This window comes from Stegostoma tigrinum, chromosome 14 (genome assembly GCF_030684315.1).
Source record: "Stegostoma tigrinum isolate sSteTig4 chromosome 14, sSteTig4.hap1, whole genome shotgun sequence".
Taxonomy (NCBI): domain Eukaryota; kingdom Metazoa; phylum Chordata; class Chondrichthyes; order Orectolobiformes; family Stegostomatidae; genus Stegostoma; species Stegostoma tigrinum.
Window position 1 is genome coordinate 11951780 of NC_081367.1, and position 24370 is coordinate 11976149.

Consider the following 24370-nt stretch of genomic DNA (forward strand, 5'->3'; position numbering starts at 1 on the left):
GACTGTTAGGCGGCTTGACAGGATAGACGTGGAAAGGTTGTTTCACCTTGTGTAAATCTGTAATGTGTTACCACTGGGAGCTAGTGAGACTGGGTCTTTAATTATATACAAAAATAGGTTAGGTAGGTCTTTTGGTGAAGGGAATCAAGGGTAAAGGAGAAAGTGGTGCTGAGGGTTATCAGAGGAACCATGATGTTACTGAAGAGTGCAGCAGGCTCGATGGGCTGAATAGCCTCCTCCACCAGACGGCCGACTCCATCACGTGCTCCGTGACCTCTCACCGGCGAGCGTGCGCAGTGCTGTCGAGTCCGTAGGCCCCAGCGCCGCTTCTAGTTTGGGGAGAGACGCCGGGCGGAAGATACGTGGTGTCGGGGGTCTGAGCCGGAGCGGGCTATCGTTTGCCCGCGGCCATGGATTTGGAGGACGATTATTACCCGGACGGAGACGGTAAGGAACGGGATCGGGGGGGGGAGGGGCGGCTGTGGTGTAGGAGGTGGCGCTGGTCCGCTCGGGCCTAGGCGGCTGGTGAACACAATGCCCCGATTTGGCAGGCCCCTGATCCCCGCCTTCGAATCAATCTGCTGAGTGACCGGCACCGGGGCAGTCTCTGTCGCCCCTAAACCGAGTCACTTCAGTGATCAACAACGTGCTGCATTTGTAGAGTGCCTTCAATGTAACAACGCTCCTAGTCTCTTCTATCAAAGTGAAACCGACAGCAACATAGGAGGACAGTTAGTTATAAATCAAGTGAGAGAAACAGGGTTGAGGTGATTCTTAGAAGGGAATCCCAGAGCTTGCGTCATGGGACTAAAGGCACGCAGCTAATGGCAGAGGCTGACAGGTAAAGAAGATACTAGGCTCAAAGGATCATCCACTTGTTGGTCAGTTATCAGGCTGAAGAGATCCAGACTCGTGTTTAACGTTCGGAGAAGCCGAAACTGGAGAACCCACCCCTGGTTCTTCAGGAAAAAGAAGTTCAGTGCTGCCATTAAACTAATTAAAACCCACAATGGCTTTCCAGCAAACAACTTTCTTTTATGTCAGATACTTGTGGGTTCGAGCCCTGCTCTAGAGACTCGAGTATGCAATCTGGATTGACATTTCAGTGCAGAGTTGCGAAAGTCTTGAACTGTCAAAGATGATGTCTGCTGAATGATTTGTTAAACTGGAGGCCCTATCTGCCTTTTCACCTGGAGGCCAACAATGAAGATAAAATAATGTGGATTCTGAAATAAAAATGAGATGGTGGAGACACTCCGGTCAGGTAATGTTACTGGAGAGAGAAACATGTTACCATTTCTGACCTTTCATTAGAATTGGGAGATCTTTGAAGTAAATTATAATTTGGTATTTGTAAGGCGAATATATGGTCTGTGATAGGATGAACGGTGGGAGCAATCAAGTGATAAAAGGGATGATGGTGCAAGACAAAAATTGGTAATAAGATGACTGGTACGGAGATAAAAGATGAGCTAGGGAGTGCAAAGCAAAAAGACATAGACTGAAGTGGTGGTGGGAGGGAATGCTTGAAAATCTGCCAAAGCGGAGGTGGTGTGTGAATGGGAACTTGATCAATGAATGGCAGATAAATCTCACCTGTCAACTGCACCCTACCAGCTGTAGAGAATCTGTACCATAAATCTAAACGGCAGCTCTGCACGTTCTTTATTCTGAGGGCTCAGGTTCAGCCATCCTCCATTGTCAATATCTTCTGTCTGCAGAGAAAAGTGAGATTAATGAGTTTTACGATTAGGCTGCACGGTAGCTTGTAGAACAATAAAATGCTGATCTAAGTTTGCATCAATTTTATTTACAACAGTGTTAACTAAAGACAGAAATGATAGAGTAGTATGAGGATTTCAACTGGGAAGCAAATGACCTGTCACACCATGCTTGTGCACTGAGCCGAAATGTGAAACAAAAAAAATTACCCAGTCTGCAAGGGAACTCCCTTGTGTTGCATCATAACATCAAACAGTATATACTAAATTGTGCAAAAGGATGTGCGTTTCCAGCACTGCACGGTGGCTACATTCATTGTACTTGAGGACTCGTGGCAAAGCCAGTGTTTTTAGTGCTGAAGAAGGTGGTAGTGAGCTGCCATTGCAAACTGCTGCAGCCCATTAGTGAATGAGTTTGGTGCATCCAGAGTTTGTTTGGAAAAGAGTTCCAGCATTTTGACACAATGGAACTGAAGGAATGGTGATATGGTTACAAGTCAAGATGTTTGTGGCTTGGTGATGAGCTTGCAGATGAAGCTGCCCCCATGCATCTACTACCTCTTCTTCAAGGTGTTAGAGGTTGTGTGTTTGGAAAAAGAGCCAAAAGAGCCTTTGGTGAGTTGCTACAGTGCATCTTGTAAATAGCAGACATACTGCCACTATGCATCGATGGTGCAGTGCGTGAATTTTGAACGTGATGGATGGGTACCAGTCAAGCTGACTATTTTACCTTGCATGGTGTTGAGCTTTTTGAGTGTTGTTTGAACTGCATCCTTCCAGTTAAATGAACAGCATTACATCACACTTCTGATTTGCCCCTTGTAGATGCTGGACATGCTCTGAAGGTTAGGAGTCGCTTGCTGCAGAATTCCCAGTCTCTGACCTGCTCTTGTAGCATAATGTTAACATTGGTCCAATTTTGGTCAATGGTAATCTCAGGATGCTGAGAGTGAATATTTCAACAATGTTAATGCCATTGAATATCAAGAAGTGATAGTTAGATTCTTTCTTGTTGGAGATGCTTAATGCCTGGAACTTGTGTGGCAGAATATAGAATGGTGCCAGAAGCAGAGGAGCAGGTGTTCAGGATGATAGTTGTAGACATGTTGACAGTAGTGTTGTGGAAGAAATGATCTCCAACAATTTAAATGTAATTGATAATGTGGCATTATTCAAAGATGTACTGCAGGTTCTCCTGTCCAATACCTATCAATTGACCAGTATTAATCTTGTTTATGGGAGCTTGTTCTGTTTAAATTGGCTGAAACTACCTGGAGGTGTCTCTACACTTCAAAAGGACTTTATTGTTCTCAACCTCACTCCACTTGGGGTGTGATGACCCTCAGGTTAAACTTACCACCATTCATGAATGAGCAACCTGTGGTCCTCTGGAGCTATGATGGCTTTCTCTTTTATTTTCCGAGGTGTTTTATGAACGTCCTGAGATTGTAATAAGCACTTTGATAAACTATTGTTTATTTATCTAAGATTCCTGCTTCTGCTGTATTGCAGATTGTCTTACCCATTGACCATTATCTCTCAGGCTTAAGTGAAAATAGCTCCCCCTCCAACAAAAGGTCTACCCTTTTGATTCTTTTACTGAATCTGACTTGTTGTCAGTTATCAGCATTGTTCTAAAGTCCTTCAGATATACCCAGTTTAGAATTACTTTGTCTGCCAATATTGGGTTATGGTCTTCTCACGCTAAATCATTATAATCTTTGTGACATCTCAACTCCAAGGGACCCCCCCCCCGCAATGTGCCGGGTCACTGATATGTAATTAATCAAGTGACAAGTGCATGCGAGAGCCATTCCTGACCATCTAGTAGGAAGCCAATTGTATTGTGGTTTCTCCTGATCTGAGTGTTGTCGTTATTAGATTCTTGAAACTTACAGACCAAGTGTAGATTAAAATTGCTTTCACTAAGGTATGAAAATTGACTGAAAGATTTTTGAGGGGGCAAAAAAGCAGACATCTAATCTTGTAATTAATCATTTATTCACGGTCTGGAATGAAATTGATTCAGCTATCCTGCCATTCTTTACATGCTTGTAATTCGAGCATAGGCACATTCAGAGTATTTTAATGGAAGGAATAGCACTCAGTTGGCCAAGTAGCATCAGGCTGTTCATTGAGGACAATGACACACACTTTGATAAATAACAGTTAAGGCAACCAGGTCACAAGGTAAAACTTTTATAAATCACCATAATTCCTGGATAATGAAATGAAAACTAGTTGACAGTTATGTCAGATTTTTTATCACATATCAAGGAAGCACACTTTATAACTGTAGGTCTGACCTGAGTAGAAACAAGGTCAGAGGAAGAAGCCCAAAATGTTATTCATCACATTTTTAAGGAGGCTTTGAAGGTAGGGAATTTAGAAAGTGAAGGTTATATTGTGTCGTATTTATATACATACATGTATAACAAGAGTTTAAGCTTCACTAAAGCAGACATTGAAGCCTTAACATGACGTATTGTGTGTCGTGAGAAATTACAAAGATTCATAATATTTCATGATGATTTGTTTGTTTGGAGCTTTGCTTAGGCATTCTGAAAATCATAATATTTTAATAATGTTTTGGTGCCATGAGGCCAATTTTATTTTGTTGGTGATCTTTATGACAAGATTGCTTTAGTTGCCCGTGAAATGCGCAATAATGCAGGCTGCCTCACACTGACTGCTTGCAGCTCATTTGCTTACGTGCAGCTGTCAATAGGTGAATACATTATTATGTTTCCTCGCCTATAAGACCCCTTTTCAGTGACTTAATTCAACACCTGTTTTTTTTTGTGTGTGTTGATGGCACCCTCTACTTGTGTTTCCTTTATATCCCTGCTGAAACAAACTTGTGATTTCTGCCCAAATTATTCTTGCACTTTCTCTTGCTTGTGCCTATTATTTTTCTTGCTGTGTCTCACATCTTTTCTTAAGTTCCTTCTTCCCATTTCAGGCCAATGTGTTCCTTTGACAAGCTTTTGCTTTTATTTGTCTTGGGAGAATGGTGTTGTTCATGCTTAAGAATCGGATCCATTTTGAGCTGGAGAAGTAGGTTTGATATTGTATGTATGATTTTACACTGGTATATAATTAGATGCTTAGTTCCAGTGCATTGTTCCCAAGCTTATTTCTCCATTAAATTATTCCTATCTGGACAAAAACAAAGCAAAGAGTTGTAAATGCTGATAATCAGAAAAGAAAAATAGAAATTGCTGGAAAATCTCAGCATGTCTGTGGAGAGAAAGCAAAGTTAATGTTTCAGCTCCTGTGACCTTTCTTCAGAACCAATTGTGGCTCAGAAAAGGTTGGTATATATGGTGAAGATGAGGTGGGGGAAGGGGAGGAGTAAATGATAGGTGGAGATGGAGCCCAGAGAGAGAAAAAAACATTTGGGCAGACAAAGCAATAAACAAAGATCAGCCTGGGAGAATTGATAGTTGCTAATTTTGAGGTAGCAGCCCATGGGATAACAAGGCCTTTCATCCCATCAAGTTTGGGCCCAAATCTTATTCTACAATCAACAGTAACTGAACCAACTGGTTCTCCAGCTCAAAATGGATCCGATTCTTAAGCATGAACAACACCATTCTCCCAAGACAGATAAATGCAAAAGCTTGTCAAAGGAACACATTGGCCTGAAATGGGAAGAAGGAACTTAGGAAATGATGTGAGACACAGCAAGAAAAATAGTAGGCCTTGTGCGTCGGGGTTGGGGTAAGGACACAGAGAAGGGGCTTAGGCCCTAAAATTATTGATCTTCGTGTTGAGTCTGAAAGGTTGCAGGGTTCCTATGTTGAAAATGAGATGCTGTTCTTCCACCTTGCACAGAGCTTTGCAGCAAGCTTGAGACAGACATGTTAGCTGAGGAACGTGGTGATATGTTGAAATGGCAGGAAAAAGGAAGCTCAGGGTTGTTGTTGTAGACAGAATGTCAGTGTTCTGCACAATGGTCTGTGCTTCATCTCCCTAGTTTGGAGCAAACCACATTGTGACCAGGAAATGCCAGAGACTAGATTGAGTGAAATGCAGGTAAACCATTGTTTCACCTGGAAGGTGTGTCTGGGTCCTTGGATAGTGAGGATGGAGTAGGTAAGTGAGCAAATGTTGAACTTTCTGAAGTTGCAGGGGAAGATGCTGTGGGGGTGTGAGGTGGTGTTGAGAGTGGGCAGTGAGTGGACCAAGATATTTTGAAGGGAGCGGTCCCTGCAGAAAGGTGACGAGGAATGGGAGGGGAATATGTGTCTGGTGTTGGCATCTCGCTGAAGGTGGTGGAAGTGGTGACTAATGATCCTTTGGATGTAGATGCTGGTGGCATGGTAAGTGAGGACCAGGAGGACCCTATCGCCGTGTGGAAGGGAAGAGGTGGGGTGAAGGCTGAAGTGTGGGAGGTGGTCAGACACAACTGAGGGCCCTGTTGACCACAGTGGTGGAGAATCTGCAATTGAGGAAGAAGATGGACATTTTGTAGGCCTCTTTGTAGAAGCTGAGATCATTGGAATAGATGCGACAGAGAAACTGGTAGACTGGAATTGAGTGTTTACAGAAAGCAGGTTGTGAGGATGAATAGTCAAGGTAACTGTGGGAGTCAGTGGATTTGTACTGGATGCTTATGGCCAGCCTATCCCCAGAAATGGAAACATGTTGAGGAAGTGGAAGAAGGACACAGATGGACCAGGTGCAAGTGAGAGCAAATTGGAAATTGGAAGCAAAATTGATGAAATCTCCCAATTCTGGATGAGAAAGGAAGCAACACTGATGATGTCATCGATATATTGGAGGAGGAGTTCCGGATGGGGGAATGAGTAGGACTGGAACAAGAAATGTTCCACACACCCACAAAGAGACAGGCATAACAGGGGCCCAATTGGGTACCCATGGCCACATCTCTGACCTGAAGAATGTAAGAGGAGTTAAAGGAGATGTTGTTCGAAGTAAGGATGAGTTCAGCCAGGTGGAGGGTTGTGGTGGTGGGTAAGTTTGTTTTACACCTTTCCTGGGAAGAAGCAGAGAGCCCTGAGCCCATTGTGATGAGGGGTGGATATGTGTGAGGGAATTGCATGTCCACAGTGAAGAGGCAGCTAGAACCTGCAAACTAGAAATTCTGAAACTGACTTGAAGCATCAGAAGAATTACAGGTGTAGTGGAAGAGGATTGGACAAGGGGAGAAAAAATAGAGTCGAAGTAGGAAGAGATGAGTTCTGTGCGGACAGGAGCAGGCAAAAACAATGGATGTGTCCGGGCAGTCCTGTTATTGAATCTTGGAAAGAAGGTAGAAGCTTTACATCAGTTTACAATCACGCAAGTTGCAACATCTGCCTGTTTGTCTTTCTCATTATCCAAAGCCCAAGACACTTTGCAGGTGAAGCAGCAATTTGCCTGCACTTCACTGAATCTGGTCTACGATATTTGCCGCTCACAATAGGTCTGCTGTACATGAAATGCAGACCACTTTGCAAAACACTGAAGTTCTGCCAGCAAAAATGACTGTGAGCTTCCTGTTGCCTGCCACTTCAACACACCAACATGTTCTCTGGTCAGCATCTCTATTTTGGGCTGACTGCAGTGTTCCAGTGAAGTTCAGCGCAAGCTGGAAAAACAGTACTTTATTTTCTGCTGGGGGACTCTGCAGCCTTCTGGACTAAATGTCTAATTCAATAATTTTAGGGCCCAATCAGACCTTGTCATCCCACATCACAAACAACCTATTATCAGCCACTGATGGTCCCCATAAAGCAGCTAGTGATTCTCCCAGGCTAACTTTTACCCATTCCTTTGTCTGCCCAAATGTTTTTCACTCTCTTTGCGTACCATCCCCACCTATTGTTTACTCTTTCTTCCACTGTTCCCCCATCCCATCTTCACCACGTATATCATCCTTTTCCTAGCCACAGTCAGTTCTAAAGAGGGGTCATTGAACCAGAAATGTTAACTTTGTTTTCTCTCCACAGATCTGTCAGACCTGCTGAATTTTTACAATGCTTTTGTTTTTATTCTTTCCTGGAGTTGAGTGTGTATTTCTGTCTCACCCATTTTTGCTGTTGATTAAAAAGCTATTGTATTTCCTAGTCATGCTGATGTTGCAATTCTTGAATGTGTTAAACAAAGAACAATGTTAGGCAGGGGTGGATGCAGTAATGCAGCGAAGGTCGGAGATAAAATGCAAGAAAAATAGATGAAAAATCTCCATCCTGTAAGATATGAGGGATGCTATGAAACAAAATCAGAAAATTGCTGGAACAACTCAGGATCTGTGGAAGAAAGCAGAGTTAATGTTCAGGGCTAGTGACCCTGTTCAGAAAAGGGGTGTTATGATTTGATTGTCTTTTTAGAATTAACAGGCTAGGCACAAGAACACACTTGTCAAACATAATTCCTCCTCCATGAAACCATGATGACTCATCCTGACATTCCAGATATTTTGCTTTAACCTTAAAGATGGTCTACAGTAATTTTCCTATGACAGATGTTAGACTAACTAGCCTATAGTTACGACTTCCTGTCTCCCTCCTTTCCTGAAAAGTATGTTATGCCAGCTGTTTTCTAATCCACTATGTTGTTTTCAGAATCTAAGGAATTTTGGCAGGTTATGACCGATGCATCTTTTAGGATCTGTTAGCACCATAGGATATAGGCCATCTCATCATGTGGATTTTTCAGCCTTTAGGCCTAATAGTTTTCCAAGCTTCTTTTTTCCCTGCTTCTTGTGATTGTTTTAACTTTCTCAGTCCTTTTCATCACTTGTTTTGTGTAATTTAGAGAAGTCTTCTTAGTCCTCGACAGCCAAGGCAAATACAGAATAGCTGTTGATCGTGACCACCATTCCTTTCAACAGAAATTGCTGGTAAAACTCAGCAGGTCAGGCAACATCTTTGGGAATAAAGCAGAGTTAATGTTTTGAGATCAATGACTCTTTGTCAGAACTGATAGTAGCCAGTGAAGGCTGGTATTTATGCTGAAGATGAATTCTGAGTGGTGGGGCAGTCAGGGTTTGGGAGATAGACATGAACAGATAGGTCATGATAGAACCCAGAAAGAGAGAGAGAGAGTTGAAAGGGACAGGTAAACAAGGAGTTCATGAATTGCATACCAGGACAGAAGAAAAGCGGAATAAGTGATAACCAAAGCTGAGGGTAGCAGAGAATGGATAATCTGCTGAAAGCGGGTCATGTAATATGTCAACACGTCTGAGAGTGGGTGAAATTGGGTTCACTATGTTTAAAAAAAACAACCCATGAGATAGTGGGACTAGATGTGGAATGGTTAAAAAGCGTGGAAGGATGAAATCAGGCTCTAAAGTTATTGAACTCATTGTTGAGCCCCAGAGACTGCAGGGTCCCCAAGTTAAATGAGATGCTGGAACATTGTAGCAGGCCTGTGACAGAAATTGCAACATGGGAACATGATGGTGTGTTGAAGTGGCAGGTGACTGGAAGCTCTGAGTCATCTTTATGGATAGATCATAAGTATTCTGCAAAGCAGTCACCCATTCTGTGTTTTGCCTCCCCAGTACGGAGGAGACCACACTGAGAACAGCAAATACAGTCGACTGGAAGTATGAGGTACAGATAAATTGCTGCTTCACCTGGAACTTTGTCCGATTTCATTTTCCAAACTAGCGCTGTAGAGGGCCAAGCTTTAATTGCCTTTTTCCTGTTTGTTTACTTTTGTGAATTCTTACTGTCTGATTTGTATTATTTGTTAGCGTTCTTTTGCACTCTGCTCTCTCTGTCTGCTAGCTTTTTAGGTTATTTTTAAACAACGGGTTAGGGTGGCACTAGGAGCCAGCTTTCTTTTTGTCTTGGAGTAATGGGAAGACTTGGATTGGGAGGGCTACGGAGAAAATAGAATAAAGAGGGACTCTTAGTGAAAACAAAATTGTTTCTTTTGTAGCATTTAGGCTTCTTTATTTTACATTTGGCAGCACCATCAAAAGACAGGGAACTGCTCCCATCGGTTGAGAATAATGTCAGTTTCCTGTTTGCTCTGCATCACATAGATATAGTGCTTATGGGAAACTCAGCTGAACACAATAAATTCAAATTGTATTTCAAAATTCTATATCAACATCGCTCATCTTTTAATAAATAAGAGACATATATGATTCAAAGGTATAATCTTGACAGTAAATTTGCCATCACTTGTCTATGCAACTGCTTATGAATCTAAATTCTTGTAAGAATTTATCCATGTATTCAGCTATATGTGGTGAAATAAAATATTTATTCATTAAAAATCCTTCCCCTCATCGCAGTCACTTAAGTATAGTATCCCACAATTAATATATCGTCTAATGTTGTGCGGTCTCATCTAACTCATGTTCTTCATCTGATATGTCACTGTGAGTATTAGGTTCAGTGCCTCTGACCGGAGTTTTCAGTGCTTTGAGGACTGTCATGTTCCACAAGATGATTGGCGTACCTGACTTAACAGTGATCAGCGATCCCTTTATATTGGTCCTGACAAAACAGTTGAATGTCATAAAGAGGAGTTTGCTCTCCATCATGACTGTTACATTTCACAAACACTATCTCCTGGCTTTCTTAGTGTAACTCTGAATGTCATGTTTCATTTTACATTTACTTGCATATGATCCTTCTAATCCCAATCACATTTGCTTTTCTGTTGATCATTAGATCTGCGGGTAGCTCACGAAGGTGTGCGCATGTCAGATGTATGAATATGAATTTAGCTAGAGGCTTCTACTGAGGCGTTGCTGTATAATTGTGAAGAAAATACAGCCCCTGCTTCTCTAACTGCCTTCAACTATCGTGTATATTTCACTTTGTTCCCTCTCAACCCTTCCTGTTCCTATAGCCATTCAAGATGCCTTTTAAATCTGTATTGATAATGTGGTCAAATGGGTTTCATATGAACTGGCAAATCATTCCAACATATGCCAGTCGTTATTGCTAAGATCAGGAGTATGGCCAGCTATGTGATGAAAATGAATTGGAGGCTCTACCATCACTATCCTGAGATCCAGGCTTCAATATGCATGTGAAAGTGTAAGCATATAAAAGCAACCTAGATTCTCTTTGGGACAGTTAGCTGCATTGGCTTTCCACAGACTCACTACCAAACATTCCAAAGATTCATTACCCTTTGAGTGAAGAAATTCCTCATAGAATTATCATAGAATTTCTACAGTGTGGAAGCAGGTGATTTGGCCCATCAAGTCCACAGTACCCCTCTGAAAACAATCCCACCCAGACCCAACCCCTGGCCCCCCGACCCTAAACCTGTAACCCTGCATTCCCCATGGTTAATCCGTCTATCCTGCACATCTCTGGACGTGATGGGCAATTTACTGTGGCCAGTCCACTTTACTTGCACGCCTTTTGGACTGTGGGGGAAAATCACTTGGAGAAAACGCACGCAGACACAGGGAAAATGTGCAAACTCCACAGAGTTGCCCAAGAGGGGAAACAAACCCAGGACCCTAGCACTGTGAGGCAGCAGTGCTAGACATTGTGCTGCCCTCAGTATTAAGCTGATCTGCTCTCTATTCTGAGATTGTATCCCTGGGTTTACTGTCTGAGAATGATCAGTTTATTCCTACTGTCCACTGTCTGTAACCCAATTTTTGATCTATCGTAGCACGTTCTCTCAATCCATGTGCTCTAGTTTTATTTACCATTCTTATTCACTAAGTGGGAACTTATCAACAGCCTTCTGAAAATTGAAATAAAGCATATGCGCTTGTTTTCCTTTGTGTCCGACAAGTAACAGCCTCATGACTCCTAATTTTGTCAAACATCATTTCCCTTTCAAAATCGACCTTGATAGAGCCTAATATTTCCATTTATTTCTAAATGTTCAGTTGTCACATCCTTTATAATGAATTCTAACATTTTCCCTAATATGGATTCCATTCCAAGCCATTAAGTCTGCCATTCTCTGTTTTTCTTCTTCCTTATTTCTTAAATTGTGAGGATAGCAGGAACTTCCCCAGAATCTGTAGAATCATGAAGGATAATCACCAATGCATCCACTATATCAATTGTTACTTAATTCAACAGTGAGGGTAAGCTCATCTGGTCCAGGAGATTATCAACCCTCATCCAGCTAGTTTTTCAAGTGCTACCACTTTACTGATACTAATTTATTTTAGCCCTTCAGTTTACACAAGCTTCTTGATGACCCACTATTTCTGGAACATGTTCGGTACCTTATTCCGGAAAGACAAGTGCAAAGGAACTGTTTAATTTCTCTGCCATTTCCCTTGCTTTCCACTGCAGTTTATCTTGTCCCCCCATAATGCACCCAAATTTATCTTAACTTTGTTTGAGAAATGAAAAAGCATTTATAATCAACCTTGTTGTTTCTTGCTAGCTTGCATTGGTAATTTGTTTTCCCTTTCCCCAACAGTTTCTTAGCCCTGTTTAGTTGAGTCCTACGTTGCTCCCAATCCCTAGACTTACCAGTCTTTCTGGCATTCTTATAAGCCACTTCCTTCGTTGACCTTGGTTAAGTTACCTTTCCCTTTCAGTGTTTGTGCCTTATAAAAATGTTTGTCTGTTGTAATTTACTAATACTTTTTCTTTAAATACTGGCCATTTCCTGTTTATCATTAAATCTTTTTGTGGATTTTCCCAATGCACCATAGTTAAATTGCCTTTTTGTCTCCTTTGCTCAGATTTAAGACTAGTTTCAGAATGAATCACGTTGCATTCCAACCTTGTAAAATTCTATCATCATATGGTTACCATTTCTCAAAAGTCTTGTTTACAGCAGTTATTAATTAACTCTTTCATTACATGGCCTCATTCAAGGAAGCCTAATTCCTAGTTGGCTCCTCAATTTAGTATTATAGAAAGCCAACTCATACACAGTCCAGGAATTCATCCTCCACAGCATTGGTGCTGGCTTGGTTAACCCAGTCAACATGCAAGGTTGCCCATAATTACTGTATTACCCATATTTATCTTGATAGCATGCAAACAATAATTTTCATTGTATCTTGATACTTGTATCAATGCAAAATCAAATTAAAAACATCCAACTCTAATCTCATGATTTATAGCAAGCCCAACATTTGTAGTACAATTTGGAGTCCTGTAAACAGTTATGACCAATGTTTGTTTCCCTTCACTGTTTCAGAGATCCGCTCAAACTAATATTGCATTTTGATCCATTGATTTAAAATCTTGTCTTTCTAATATAATGTCATCACATTATCAGGACTACTACCCCACTACTCTTCTTGCCTATCCCTCCTAAGTGTAGAATAACTTTTGGATATTTAGTTCCCAATATCGCCCACCCTATACCCATTACTCTGTATTTAAACCATATCTATTTACCTCAATATGTGCGTTTAAATCATCAGTATTCTTCTTGGATATCAACTAGCTCTGAACTGCCAATAATAAGTATAATCTCTTCTATGATGCGACTGAAATTTGTATGCATTACTTCCAGTGTGGTCTCACCAATAACAACAACAGCAAACACAGGAACAAAACAAAGTTGCTGGAATATCTCAGCAGGTCTGGCAGCATCTGTGAAGGAAAAAAAAGATTTAAGAGTTAGTCTCACCAATGTCTTATGTTGTTGTAGCATGACTGCCTTGCTTTTATGTTTTACAATTCCTTCACAATAAAGGCCAATATTCAATTAGCTTTCATCACTATTTTCTGTTTCTGCTTACTAACTTATTGTGATTCCTGCGTGAAGACAACATGAGTCCCCTGTCCTACAGCGTTATGATGTCTTTTTCCATTTAAGTCATACTGTACTTTAGTATTCTTCCTGCCAAAGTGGGTAACCTCACATTTCCCATGTCGTATTCCAACTGTCAAATTTTACTTCATTCATTTAACTTGAGCACATCCCCTTTTGAAGGCATTTTATCTCTTCCTCAGAACTTGCTTTCCTACATATCTTTGTATTATCAAGGGATTTATCTTCATTATACTCAGTATTTCCAGCCAAGCTATTAACATGTAGTAGATCTACCCAACCCCAGTCCAGTACCCTTAAGGACCAGCACATAGCTGGATTGTAGAGTGGCTAGCTACAATTGAAATTCTGATTTAAATAATCAATTTGCCTTCGTCACCTGTCTTGTATTTCTCTCTCCTTGTAATTTTTGAACTGACACGCTGAAAACTGTTACTCTGATTTTCAGATGTATTGTTACGGTATTATACCTTTCTGTCTAGAAGCTCTAATTTAATCGTTGGAAATCTAATAGAATATAGTACAAGAACAAACAAACTTTTACATTAGGACAATCTAAATTACAATTTAGCCAGCAAAGTACTTTTGTGTGTACTCACCTAAATGCTGTGATAGTGACATACATTTGCATTAGTGATATGGTATTGAGTGTTGATTTCCTTCAAATAGATGATGGTGGAGCAACGCCTGTACAGGATGAACATAATTCAGACTCAGATGATCAGGAGGACTCAACTGAACACCGTGCTGCATCATCAGCCAGTAGTGTGGATCATCATTCTGAGGTAAATGATTCATATGTCCATCCTGGTCATTCTGCCGTAGTATTGGCCCCATAGTCAGCCACTCAAGGTCAATAGCTGTAGACTTGAATGTATTTGGAGCATACAGTTTTACCATACTAGTAGTTCTGCCATAACTCATGATTTGTTAACGCAAATTGGCTGTAACACAGATAATGAGTAATGGATGCTAATGGATGAGTAATGGCTGTTTGGATAACGCAAACTTACTGCTGTGCGAGCTTAGCGATTTTTCTATAACCTGATTTTCTATAGCGCAAAGTCACGCAATAACCCAACTATCGCTATACAGGAGAACTACCTGTGTCATGAAATATGACTGGACTACATCATCATGCACTTTTTTTGTGTCCGTGTTATTTAAACGTAATGAACTACCACTCTTGGATTCTAAGGACAGTAATAATAGCCTCGGCTTCATTTCCCTGCATTCATCTTTTAATAACAAATACATGGTGTTCGTGAATTGTTTCCTACACTCTATCCAATTCTAAGCTGAGCTTCCAACCTGAATCTCCTTCATCACAAGGGTCACCTATTACCACCTCCATAACTTTACTCACTTCCACCCTTGCCTCAATCTGTGTGCTACTTCATCCTCTGCAAACTACAGGAGTTTAAATAAAAAGTGCTGCCTCTGTCCAATCCCAGACCAAGTCTTGGTGTCACTTCTGCTTGCTGACCTACTTTTGTTTTTGGCCCACTGTGCTGCCAGTTTAAAATTCTCATTCAAAGTTTTAAATCATCATAGTCACCTTCCTGTCTGTCCATGACAACTTTTTGTTTGCTGATTATGGGCTGTTGTGTATCCTTGTCCTGCCCAGTTACGACCTGCAACTGGCAGTTTCACTTTCAGCTGCCCAGGCCTTGTGCGTAGGAATTTTCTCCCTAAGCCCTTCTTACTCAGATTCATCCTTCCTAAATTTTTGTTTAACCTTCCCAATACCCCCATTCTTGGATCTCTATCTGATTTTTGCAAAAATCAGCTCATTTGATGTATTTGGGATGTTTTGTTGTTTAAAAGGCACCATTTTTGGTGCAAGTTGCTGTTCGTCTAGAACCTGGAATGCTGCTTCTTTGTTCTTAAAATTGCATTTTTTAACTTCAATTAGTATCAACTCCTGCAACTTAAGAGGTTGGGATGACAAACCATGTGTGCCGGTGTGGAAATGAACACTAATATTGGAAGATGAAAATCTCTTAATGACATTCTGGACAAGGCAACATCTGATGTGATATTGAGGCATAAAGATATTCATCCTTGAGCTGTTTTTCATCTCACTGCAGCAATCTCAGTAGCCTACCCAATATTTTGCCATTTCCACTTGTAACTCCTAGTCTTTATTGTGTTTTTTCAGCCAGCCTCGTATCACATTGTCAATGATGGAATTTTAATCACTTCAGCCCATATATCAGTAATTTCATCCCTAAATGATTCTACTTCATCACTGCTCTTCTTGTTCAAATGCTTTCAATAGGTTTTCAAATTGTTTTTCATAATTCACCCTTTCTGCCTTTAGTTTCTCTTTTCTCTTACTTGATATAACTCCACTGTTGAAAGAAATTCATTAAAAAAAAACTTCAAAGCTCTGTTGCTATTGCTTCTGTTTCAGGATGAAAGCCTTAAAGAAGATCAGAGTGACACGGAAGACATTGACCGCCCCAGCCGGCCCCAAAGCCGGGAGGAAAACCACGTTAGTAGTGATTCCGAGAGTGAAGAACCGAAGAAAGCTCTCAGCATTGAGCAATCAGATGATGAAGCAGGCAGTGATAAGGAGAATGAAGAAAGCGGTGGAGAGTTAGAAGGGAGCCACGAAAGAATGAATGATACAGACAGTGAAAAGGATGTGAGAGTATCACCTGAACATAATGAGAGCCGAGGAGTCAGTGATGACGACGGCCCTGCACCTCACAGGGCATCCAACAGTGATAATGAGCAGGATGAGGAAGAGAGGGAGGACACTGGTATGTACTGATTAGAGGAAATATGCTTGCATTCAACAGTTCTTAGAAATAAAGAAGATTAGAAAAAAATTTTAGCATCCCATGTGTTCTGCTCCACTTGTCAAATAAATATCATTTTCCAATGTTATTTTCATGCCTTCTGTAGCAAGGTTTCTTCTGAGTATTAATCCAGCTCTCCTGACCACAGTCATATGTCTATTCCATACCCTCACCAGTTAAAAAGGTAAAATTCCGTGCATGTTGGAAATCTAAAATTTAAACTGTAGATCAGGCAGTATCCATGGAGAGGAAATCAAAGTTAACTTCTCAGGTTGATGACATTTAATTGGCCTTCTTCAATAGTAAATATTTAAGAGATCTGTTCACCTCCCTCATCACTGATACACTGTTCACTGTATTTGTGCAATTATGAATGTAACAATCAGTGTGACACTTCCTGACACTATAATTCACAGTTACTTAAAAAGTCTTGACAGGGACTTTACATTGCTGGAAAAACCCAACAGTTCTGAAGAAAGATCACTGGACCCACAATGTTAATTCTGCTTTCTCTCCACAGATGCTATAGACCTGTGTTTTTCCAACAATTTCTGTCCTTTCTTCTGATTTCCAGCATCTGCAGTTCTTTGACTTCTTAGTTTTACATCAGAAATTGTTTTATTTTAAAGCAGTCTGATTTGCCACGTTCAGATTAAAACTTACACCTCAGTTGAGTTAACTCTGGCCAGATTTTAAAAGCATTTAAGATTTAAATGACTCAATTTTCATCATCAGAGAACTATTCGTCAATAGTTGATGAGCCCACTCTGGTCTTGTATCAGTGATGAATGCTGACGAAGTAAATATTTAAGATTAGAATGGGACAGAAACAGGGCTCTTAGTAAACATTCAACAAGGTTGAAACTGGTGATAAAATTAAAGATCTGTAGGCTTGCTGGAATCTCAGACGTTTTCTGCCCTCCAGAACTTCAATGAGTTAATTCTGACATGAACTTATATACATGTTGACAAGTCTTTCTGGCAGGATATAATCCAGTTATTGCCTGATTTATAATTTCCAGCAAAGATCACAGAATGAGGATGAGGACTGAGAAACCTTGCTGAACTCTTTTCTTCTCCTCTCAGGCTGATTGCAATGGCCACCTACCTCCCCAGTTAAGATTCACTAACCAAGTACAAAACACCAGTGAAAACTTGACGGGTCTGGGCAGTTGCTGGCCAAGTTATGCCTCTAACTGCACAGGTGTCATTGAAGCTTCAGCTAGAAGAATTGATATAACAATAAGGAAAGAGTATTGGGACAGGCTCTGTGTGGTTGCCTCTTTCAGAGAATCTTCATAGAAATGATGGACTGATGGATGGTCTCCTTATATGCTGTCAAAGTTCATGAATGACATTTAACATACTTCTGTGAAGTTCTTAACGCATAGGTGCTCTATTTCAGTGAAGAGGAAGAAACTGGTTCTGTCTGAAAGTGACGATGAGAAAGAAGAACTGAATAAATGTGAGTAGTCAATAGTGAATCAAATTGGCTTCAATGAGTTTGTGTGATGCAGGCTTTGCAATGCAGGGAACATTGGCTGGCTTCCATTGTCACAAAAATATTTGCCTCTCAAATGGAGGTCTCTACTTATGAGTATGTTTTGTATTGGATTTACCCAAGCCCTTGTTTCAATCTATGATCATTGCCCTGTTCAGATATGCCAGTTTTTGAGAGAAGTCATTATCCTTGAAGGTGATACTTATTGGCATCCACCTTCATTTGTTTTCAGATTGTAACAGAAGGTGCCATTTGGAACCATTTCTCAATGACTGATCACTACATCTGAGGGTGAATAAACTGCCCTTTATTCTTGAAGTGATGTATTTTTGGAATAGTGGTGGGGAAGGTTATGTGGTTGTGTTATTTCCATATCCTGCAACAAATCAATTTGATTCAACACACAGGCTAAAGATGTTCCTTTTCTTTGATGCAGCTGCTAAGAAAAGTCGTCTGATGTCAGACAGCGAGGACTCAGACAGTGACGTTTCCCCCACTAAGAAAAAGCATAGTGTTTCGGGTGGGGAGGAATCGGACAGCGATGCCAGTGATTTAAAGAGAAAACGAGCTGCCTCGGGTGGCGAGGATTCAGATAATGAACCGGACATTGTTACAGCAAAGCGCATTGTTTCAGACGACGATTCAGACGATGATGCTGATGTGTCGAGAGCCAAGCGTGTAGTCTCTGATGTTGATGACTCGGACAGCGACTCCAATGCCCGTGCAAAAAAGCAGATTGTTTCTGATGCTGAGGATTCTGATAATAACTCAACCATTAGGAAAAAGCAAGCCTTTTCCAATGATGATGATTCAGAGAGTGACACCACACCTAAGAAAAAGCGCGTTGTATCAGAGGATGATGACTCCAACTCAGACAGTGATGCCCCTGCTAAGAAAAAACGTATTCTTTCTGCTGGTGAAGATTCCGACAGTGATGCTGAACCAGAAAAACGAGAGTCTAATGGTGTTTTAACTGATAGTGATGAAGATGAGGAGAATAAGGAACCTTCTCAAAAAGCTGAATCTGGTCTGTTTGGCAGTGACAGCGACTCTGAGGATGAGTAAGTGAGAAATACTTTTGAAGACAATGATCTGAGTGTTGTATATTCAAGGCTGTATTTCCCTGATAATACACCCCAGTTAATTCATAATCTCATTAAACCAAGTGGACATATTAAAGTTCTGTAATATATTCAGTTAAACAGTGAAGAATACCCAGCAATGCAATCTGTCTTCAATCCTCCAAAGCATAGACTCTATAATACTAAACTGAAGTAGTGATAAGCATCATCAGGTTACAGATCAATCCCTGTTCTGCCACCAGGGTATGGTAATGGGTCTGTATCACTTTATAATCTGGATTAATTTCCTATTATAATTGACATCTACGGCCCTTTCTGCGAAAGGAAATAGGTTCTTCCTGTCCACTCACTTAAGGTTCCTCATCATTTTGTATATCCCAATTACATTTCCCTTCAGCGTCTTCTATTCCAAACAGCACCGACCAGTTCAATTTTTGTTCAAAACTGGAATTGCCCCTACTTAACAACATCTTTGTAGACTACTTTGGCACAAATATATGCTTTCCAAAATGTAGTCACCAGAGCTACATGGAGCACTGGTCTTTGCAATACCCACCACTATGTTCTCCCACTCCCACCCTCATACTTTTTTTCTCACTACCAAAGGAAGTGACCAATATGACCTGTTAACCACCTTCTGTAGCTTGCTATGTTCAAGGATCTATAGGTATGCACTCAAAAATTTCTCTGTTCTTCTACACATAGTATCCCACTATTTATGATGTGTTCATTTTATTCTGTTAGAACCAAACAGCAAGGAAGTGAATCACATTGAGTGTTCAATCCACTGACCTCTTAAACAGTTTGCTTTGGGCAAGCAGTGCAGGTCGTTTGTTGTTCTATCTTTGATTAAATACCACATGGCCATTACAAACATCTTGTGTCCGTTATCCCATATGTAAACCAACTTAATGATTACATAGATTCACTCCTGATTAATTTTGCAAGTTTATTCTTTCACTGTTCATTTTCAACACCAAGCTCTCGTCCAAACAGGAGAGCTGGCCAAGTATCACTAAATGAGAAAGTTATCCCACTGTAAGGTTAATTAGAGTTTATGGGCATTTGATAAATTTTTTTGCAAGTGTACTAGACATATGAGATTTGCTTCCATTCACTGTGTGTTAGACATGAAAGGTCTAGATTGCTTTGATTATAGAAGAAAAGTCCCTCACAAATAAAAGCCAAAAGGTGTAGTCTTTTGCCATAAACTATTGGAGTTGAAAGCAAAATTTTGATTTCTATTGTGTATGAATCACTGATAATTCAACATTTCTTCTGCAGTTATTTCATACTTGTATTCACTCATACTGGCTGTGTGCTGCATATTCGGTCCTATTTGGCTTGATGTTGGATGCCACATGTATTGCTTGCTGTATTTCAATAATGTTTTCCAAACTCCTACTTTGAAGAATATGCTGTACCTTCCTATCATTAGCAAATTTTTAATTGCCACTTTTAGATATTCCTCTGGTTTTTATTGCTTCACTTCTTATCTTTTTTTGATCTCAGTTCTCTGCTTTCATTCACTGCATTTTAACTTTCTTTAGTCAATAGCTGTACGTTGCTGAACTTCAAGTCATTGGTTGCTCTGTTTCTCATTGTTGACTGTTCATTTGTTAATAGCAGTTGAACTATGGTGAAAGACTCAGGGTGAATATTTCCACAGTAACCAATAGTGCACAATTGAACTGAGTTCTGTATTTGCTCAGAGGAAGTGTACTTGTATCTGATCTATTCAGTTTTCGCATTGCATGGGAAACATTCAGCTGGTCTCTTCAGAATTATGATTTTATTCAGCCTTTTTTAAAGTTACAACAGTTTATGTCTAGTTATTAGGTAAATTAGAGTTATGGGCATTTGATGTATTTTTTATGAGAATTGCTTCCATTCAATGTGATTAGACATGAGAGGGCTAAATTGCTTTGATTATAGAGGAAAGGTCCTTCACAAATGAAGCCTAAAAGTGTAGTTTTTTGCCATGAACTATTGGAGTTGAAAGCAATTTTTTGATTTTTATCATGTATGAATCATTATCTAAGAGAAAAGGAAAATTAGAAGGTGTAAGAATGCTCAGAGGGCAGGATCCGTTGAGGTGGTCCATGTAGAGAAACACTGGTGCTGATTTTTGAGCCAAATAGGTTGTTTCTATACGATTAAATGTCTGTAATTCTCATAATTTATGAGCAGGAAACCTTGAGCAGCAAATATACTGGGTTCTTTCTGAAAATGATAAAACTTGTTGCCAAGACAGGTTTTCAGACCATTTGATACCATAATGTGATTAGATAGTTCGAAAGCATTGAAGAGGAGGCAAGTGAAAGGATGGGGTAAAAACTAACTAAACCAGACAAAGCTAAGGGTGATTGTAAATTGAGTTATACTGAGAAATTGACCCATGGGGTGTCACATGGGCTAATGATGCCATTATTCTTTACAGTGCAAATGACTTGGACCGAGATGGTATGAACTCAGAGAAGTGTCCTAAAAAATGAGAAAGAGTTGAAACAAACACAAGAAATGCGGACAGATGGGCTGAAGTCAAAAAGAGAAGGGAAATAAATTATGGGGATGTGAACCAGATGGTCTAAACATTTAGCTAAAGACATTTCAAGTCAGAACCCTTTAGGAGAACAAGCATTGGGTGCCTGCATCTTTTTACCATACATTAAACTGAATGACTTGCAGCCGTGGGACATAAAACAGGATGGGAATTTGACATTGATGAATAGCTCACTAACCAATAGCACATGGCTACATTATGATTTCCCTAAACAGATCTTGAAATATATAACCAGAAGGCTACAGCAGAAATGAGAAATAATGGGGTGGATTTAGAAATTGCTGCCCAGGTATCAGACTGTCACTATAGATTGACTGCCAGTTAAAGGAACAGCCCAGTTCCCTAATCCAATGAACTTAATAATTGATCAAAGTTTCCAGTTTTACACAATTGCAAGAAATTCACCCTGGCAATTCTTGTCTAAATCACAAATACAGCCTCATCCTGAATACACCACACAAATCTGGTTACTGAGCTCAATGCATGAAAGCTGTAAGGAAAGAATGAAAAACATGGACTTTTTTGGTGAAAAGCCAGAAATTGGATATTATTTTGGTGTATTTAACATCCATGAGAGAATATGACCCTGAATATGTTTCAGAAGTACTAAAACCAAGGAATGTGGACTCTGGAGGAGAGAAGATATAAATATTGAAATATATAAAATAGCAGCCAGAGCAGGCCATTTGGCCCTTCAAGTCTGCTTCACTATTCAGCATGACTAGCCACCTCAGTACCCTGTTCGCGCTTTCTCCCCATACCTTTTATCCTTTTAGCTATAAAATCGATATATAACTTGTTCTCAAAAACATTCAATGTTTTTGCTTCAACTGCATTCTGTGGCAGAGAATTCCATAGGCTAACCACACTCTGGTGAAGAAATTTCTCCTCGGCTCGATCCTAACTGGCCTACTCCAGCTCCTCAAACTGTGAACCCTTGTTCTGGATTCCCCTGTCATAGGGTAAATGCAGGAAGCATATTCCCAATCTAGTCCTGTTAGAATTATATACGTTTTTACGAGATCCACTGTCATTCTAAACTCCAATGAATATAATCCTGACCAATCCAGTCTTGTTTTGTACCTAAGGTTTTGCAGTCCCAGTAGTCTGTCTGGTAAACATATGCTGCAGTCTCTTCTGAGCCAGAACATCCTTAGATAAGGAGACCAAAACAATGTGCATTACGTCCAACTGTGGTCTCAGCAAGGCCCCTGTACGTTTGAAGCAAGATATCTTTGCTACGGTGCTCAAATCCTCATGTTGAGGGCTTCTTTTCAGTGTCTGGTGTACAAGGACACACAGGTTTTATTATACCCCCCCCCCCCACTTTTCCAACTTATTACTACTCAGGAAGTCTGCTTTCCTATTTTTGCTGTGAAAGTGGATAGCTTCATGTTAGACTTTGTCTTATAGATAAACTGGATTTAACTGTTTGTTGGGTGTTTGGCTGATAGCCAGGAGGCAGGTGGTAAAACCATCACAAGTAGCAACAAAAGTCTCGTGTATTTATTCAGCCAACTGTTGGAGCTCAAAGGACAACACTCCTCTTCCTCTCGTCTCCACAATACTATAGGTTTTAAAAAATCTTACACTTCTGATGGCAATCTCCAGTATCACAGCCTGAGAAAATGGCCATGCGCACTCAAATTTCACAGAAGGCATAGAGTAGACGATAGGACCCTGATTAGCAAATGCAAAGGACCTAACTGAAATTTCATACTCAACGTCCCTGATACCAACAGAGGAGTCCAAACCAGTCTGGCACACTTTCATTGTGGGATGAGTACACATGTGGGGCTGCATGTGAACTTTGAGGTACCCATTGTACACCTGTAAAATAAATTTAGCCATGTCTGATTACTAAGCATAGAAATGGACATGAAGGTGGTAAGTTTCTTTAATATGCAACATTTAAAGGAGGACTGAATAAATATTTGTGTAAAATAAATAATTTCATATTTAAATAGTATTATTTGTATACTCAGGATATCTCAGAAGTGCTTCAAAGCTATAGCCAGTGATCCCGAACATATTTCCACAGATTTTAAGTTTTTAATGCATTGTGAAATGCCAGTTGAGATTGGCTTCTAGAACAGGAACTGTAAATTCAATGACTGCAAGTTTACTGAAGATGAATGAAAGTAAATCTGTTAATGTTCACTTTTCTGTTTTATGTACAGCTTGAATGGGTTCTGCATTTCCGCAGCACACATTATGTACTAGAAATTACTGTCTGCAATGTTTTCCACACTATTATTTGATTGCATTATTAATGTGGAAGTGTGCACCTACCTAAAAATATTTAACTTGGATTTTTATAACATTCAGAAATAGTTTTACTTTGTAATGCATTCATTGTTTTGTGGACAACAAACTTAGACACAACAAAGTTCTTGGTACTGCTGCAGGTCATCAATTAATCTCTGGCAAATGGATAAGTTGTGATAGATCGCAGGGATTCATTCCTGTTCAAACTTTGCTGTAAGATATTTAATGCCTGCTTAAGGTATCACACTAGGCCTCAGTTTCAAATTTCATCCACAAGCCACTTTTAAACCCAATAAGTATGGAGTGAGAGCTGTCAGCCTAGATTCTCTGCTCCTGTAGGGGTGAGAGGTTTGAAACCATCTGAAACAAAGGGATGAAAATGCTGAGTTAGCTGAAATTAAGAGCAATTTATGGATCTTTGTTTCTTATGGCAGTATGATGGACAGCAAATCTGTTGCCCTGCTTCTGCCTTTCCCATGTTCTTGATTCTGATATTCCTGTATATTGTATGATTTGGTGGATACAGGCATTAAAATTTTTCCTCCATTGGGGAAAATGTGTCGTGTGGCCACGTGAGCTGTTCTAGGTTCTCGAGTGCAGATGAATTACAGGGTACGCACACTGCAGTCGCTATATTCAGTGGCAAATAGTTTGCAAATGTACGTGATCTTAAAGCTCATTGAGAATCATTGGAGATAATGGGAACTGCAGATGCTGGAGAATTCCAAGATAATAAA

At 40.2% G+C, this 24370-nt stretch overlaps 1 protein-coding gene across 3 annotated transcripts in view; it reads left to right on the top strand.

The window, feature by feature from the left end:
• The first annotated feature begins 280 nt into the window (after positions 1-280).
• The window catches only part of LOC125457633 (protein IWS1 homolog A), a 53066-nt gene continuing 28976 nt past the window's right edge, over positions 281-24370 (top strand). For 2 of the 3 annotated variants that reach the window (XM_048542143.1, XM_048542144.1), the window contains exons 1-5: positions 281-447; positions 14082-14197; positions 15829-16180; positions 17625-17684; positions 18157-18781. In XM_048542143.1, the coding sequence (XP_048398100.1) occupies positions 411-447; positions 14082-14197; positions 15829-16180; positions 17625-17684; positions 18157-18781 (1190 nt within the window). In that variant the 5' untranslated portion in view covers positions 281-410. Of the gene's footprint in view, positions 448-1058; positions 1265-14081; positions 14198-15828; positions 16181-17624; positions 17685-18156; positions 18782-24370 lie in introns of those variants that run through there. The other variant, XM_059651008.1, reaches the window with a different exon arrangement.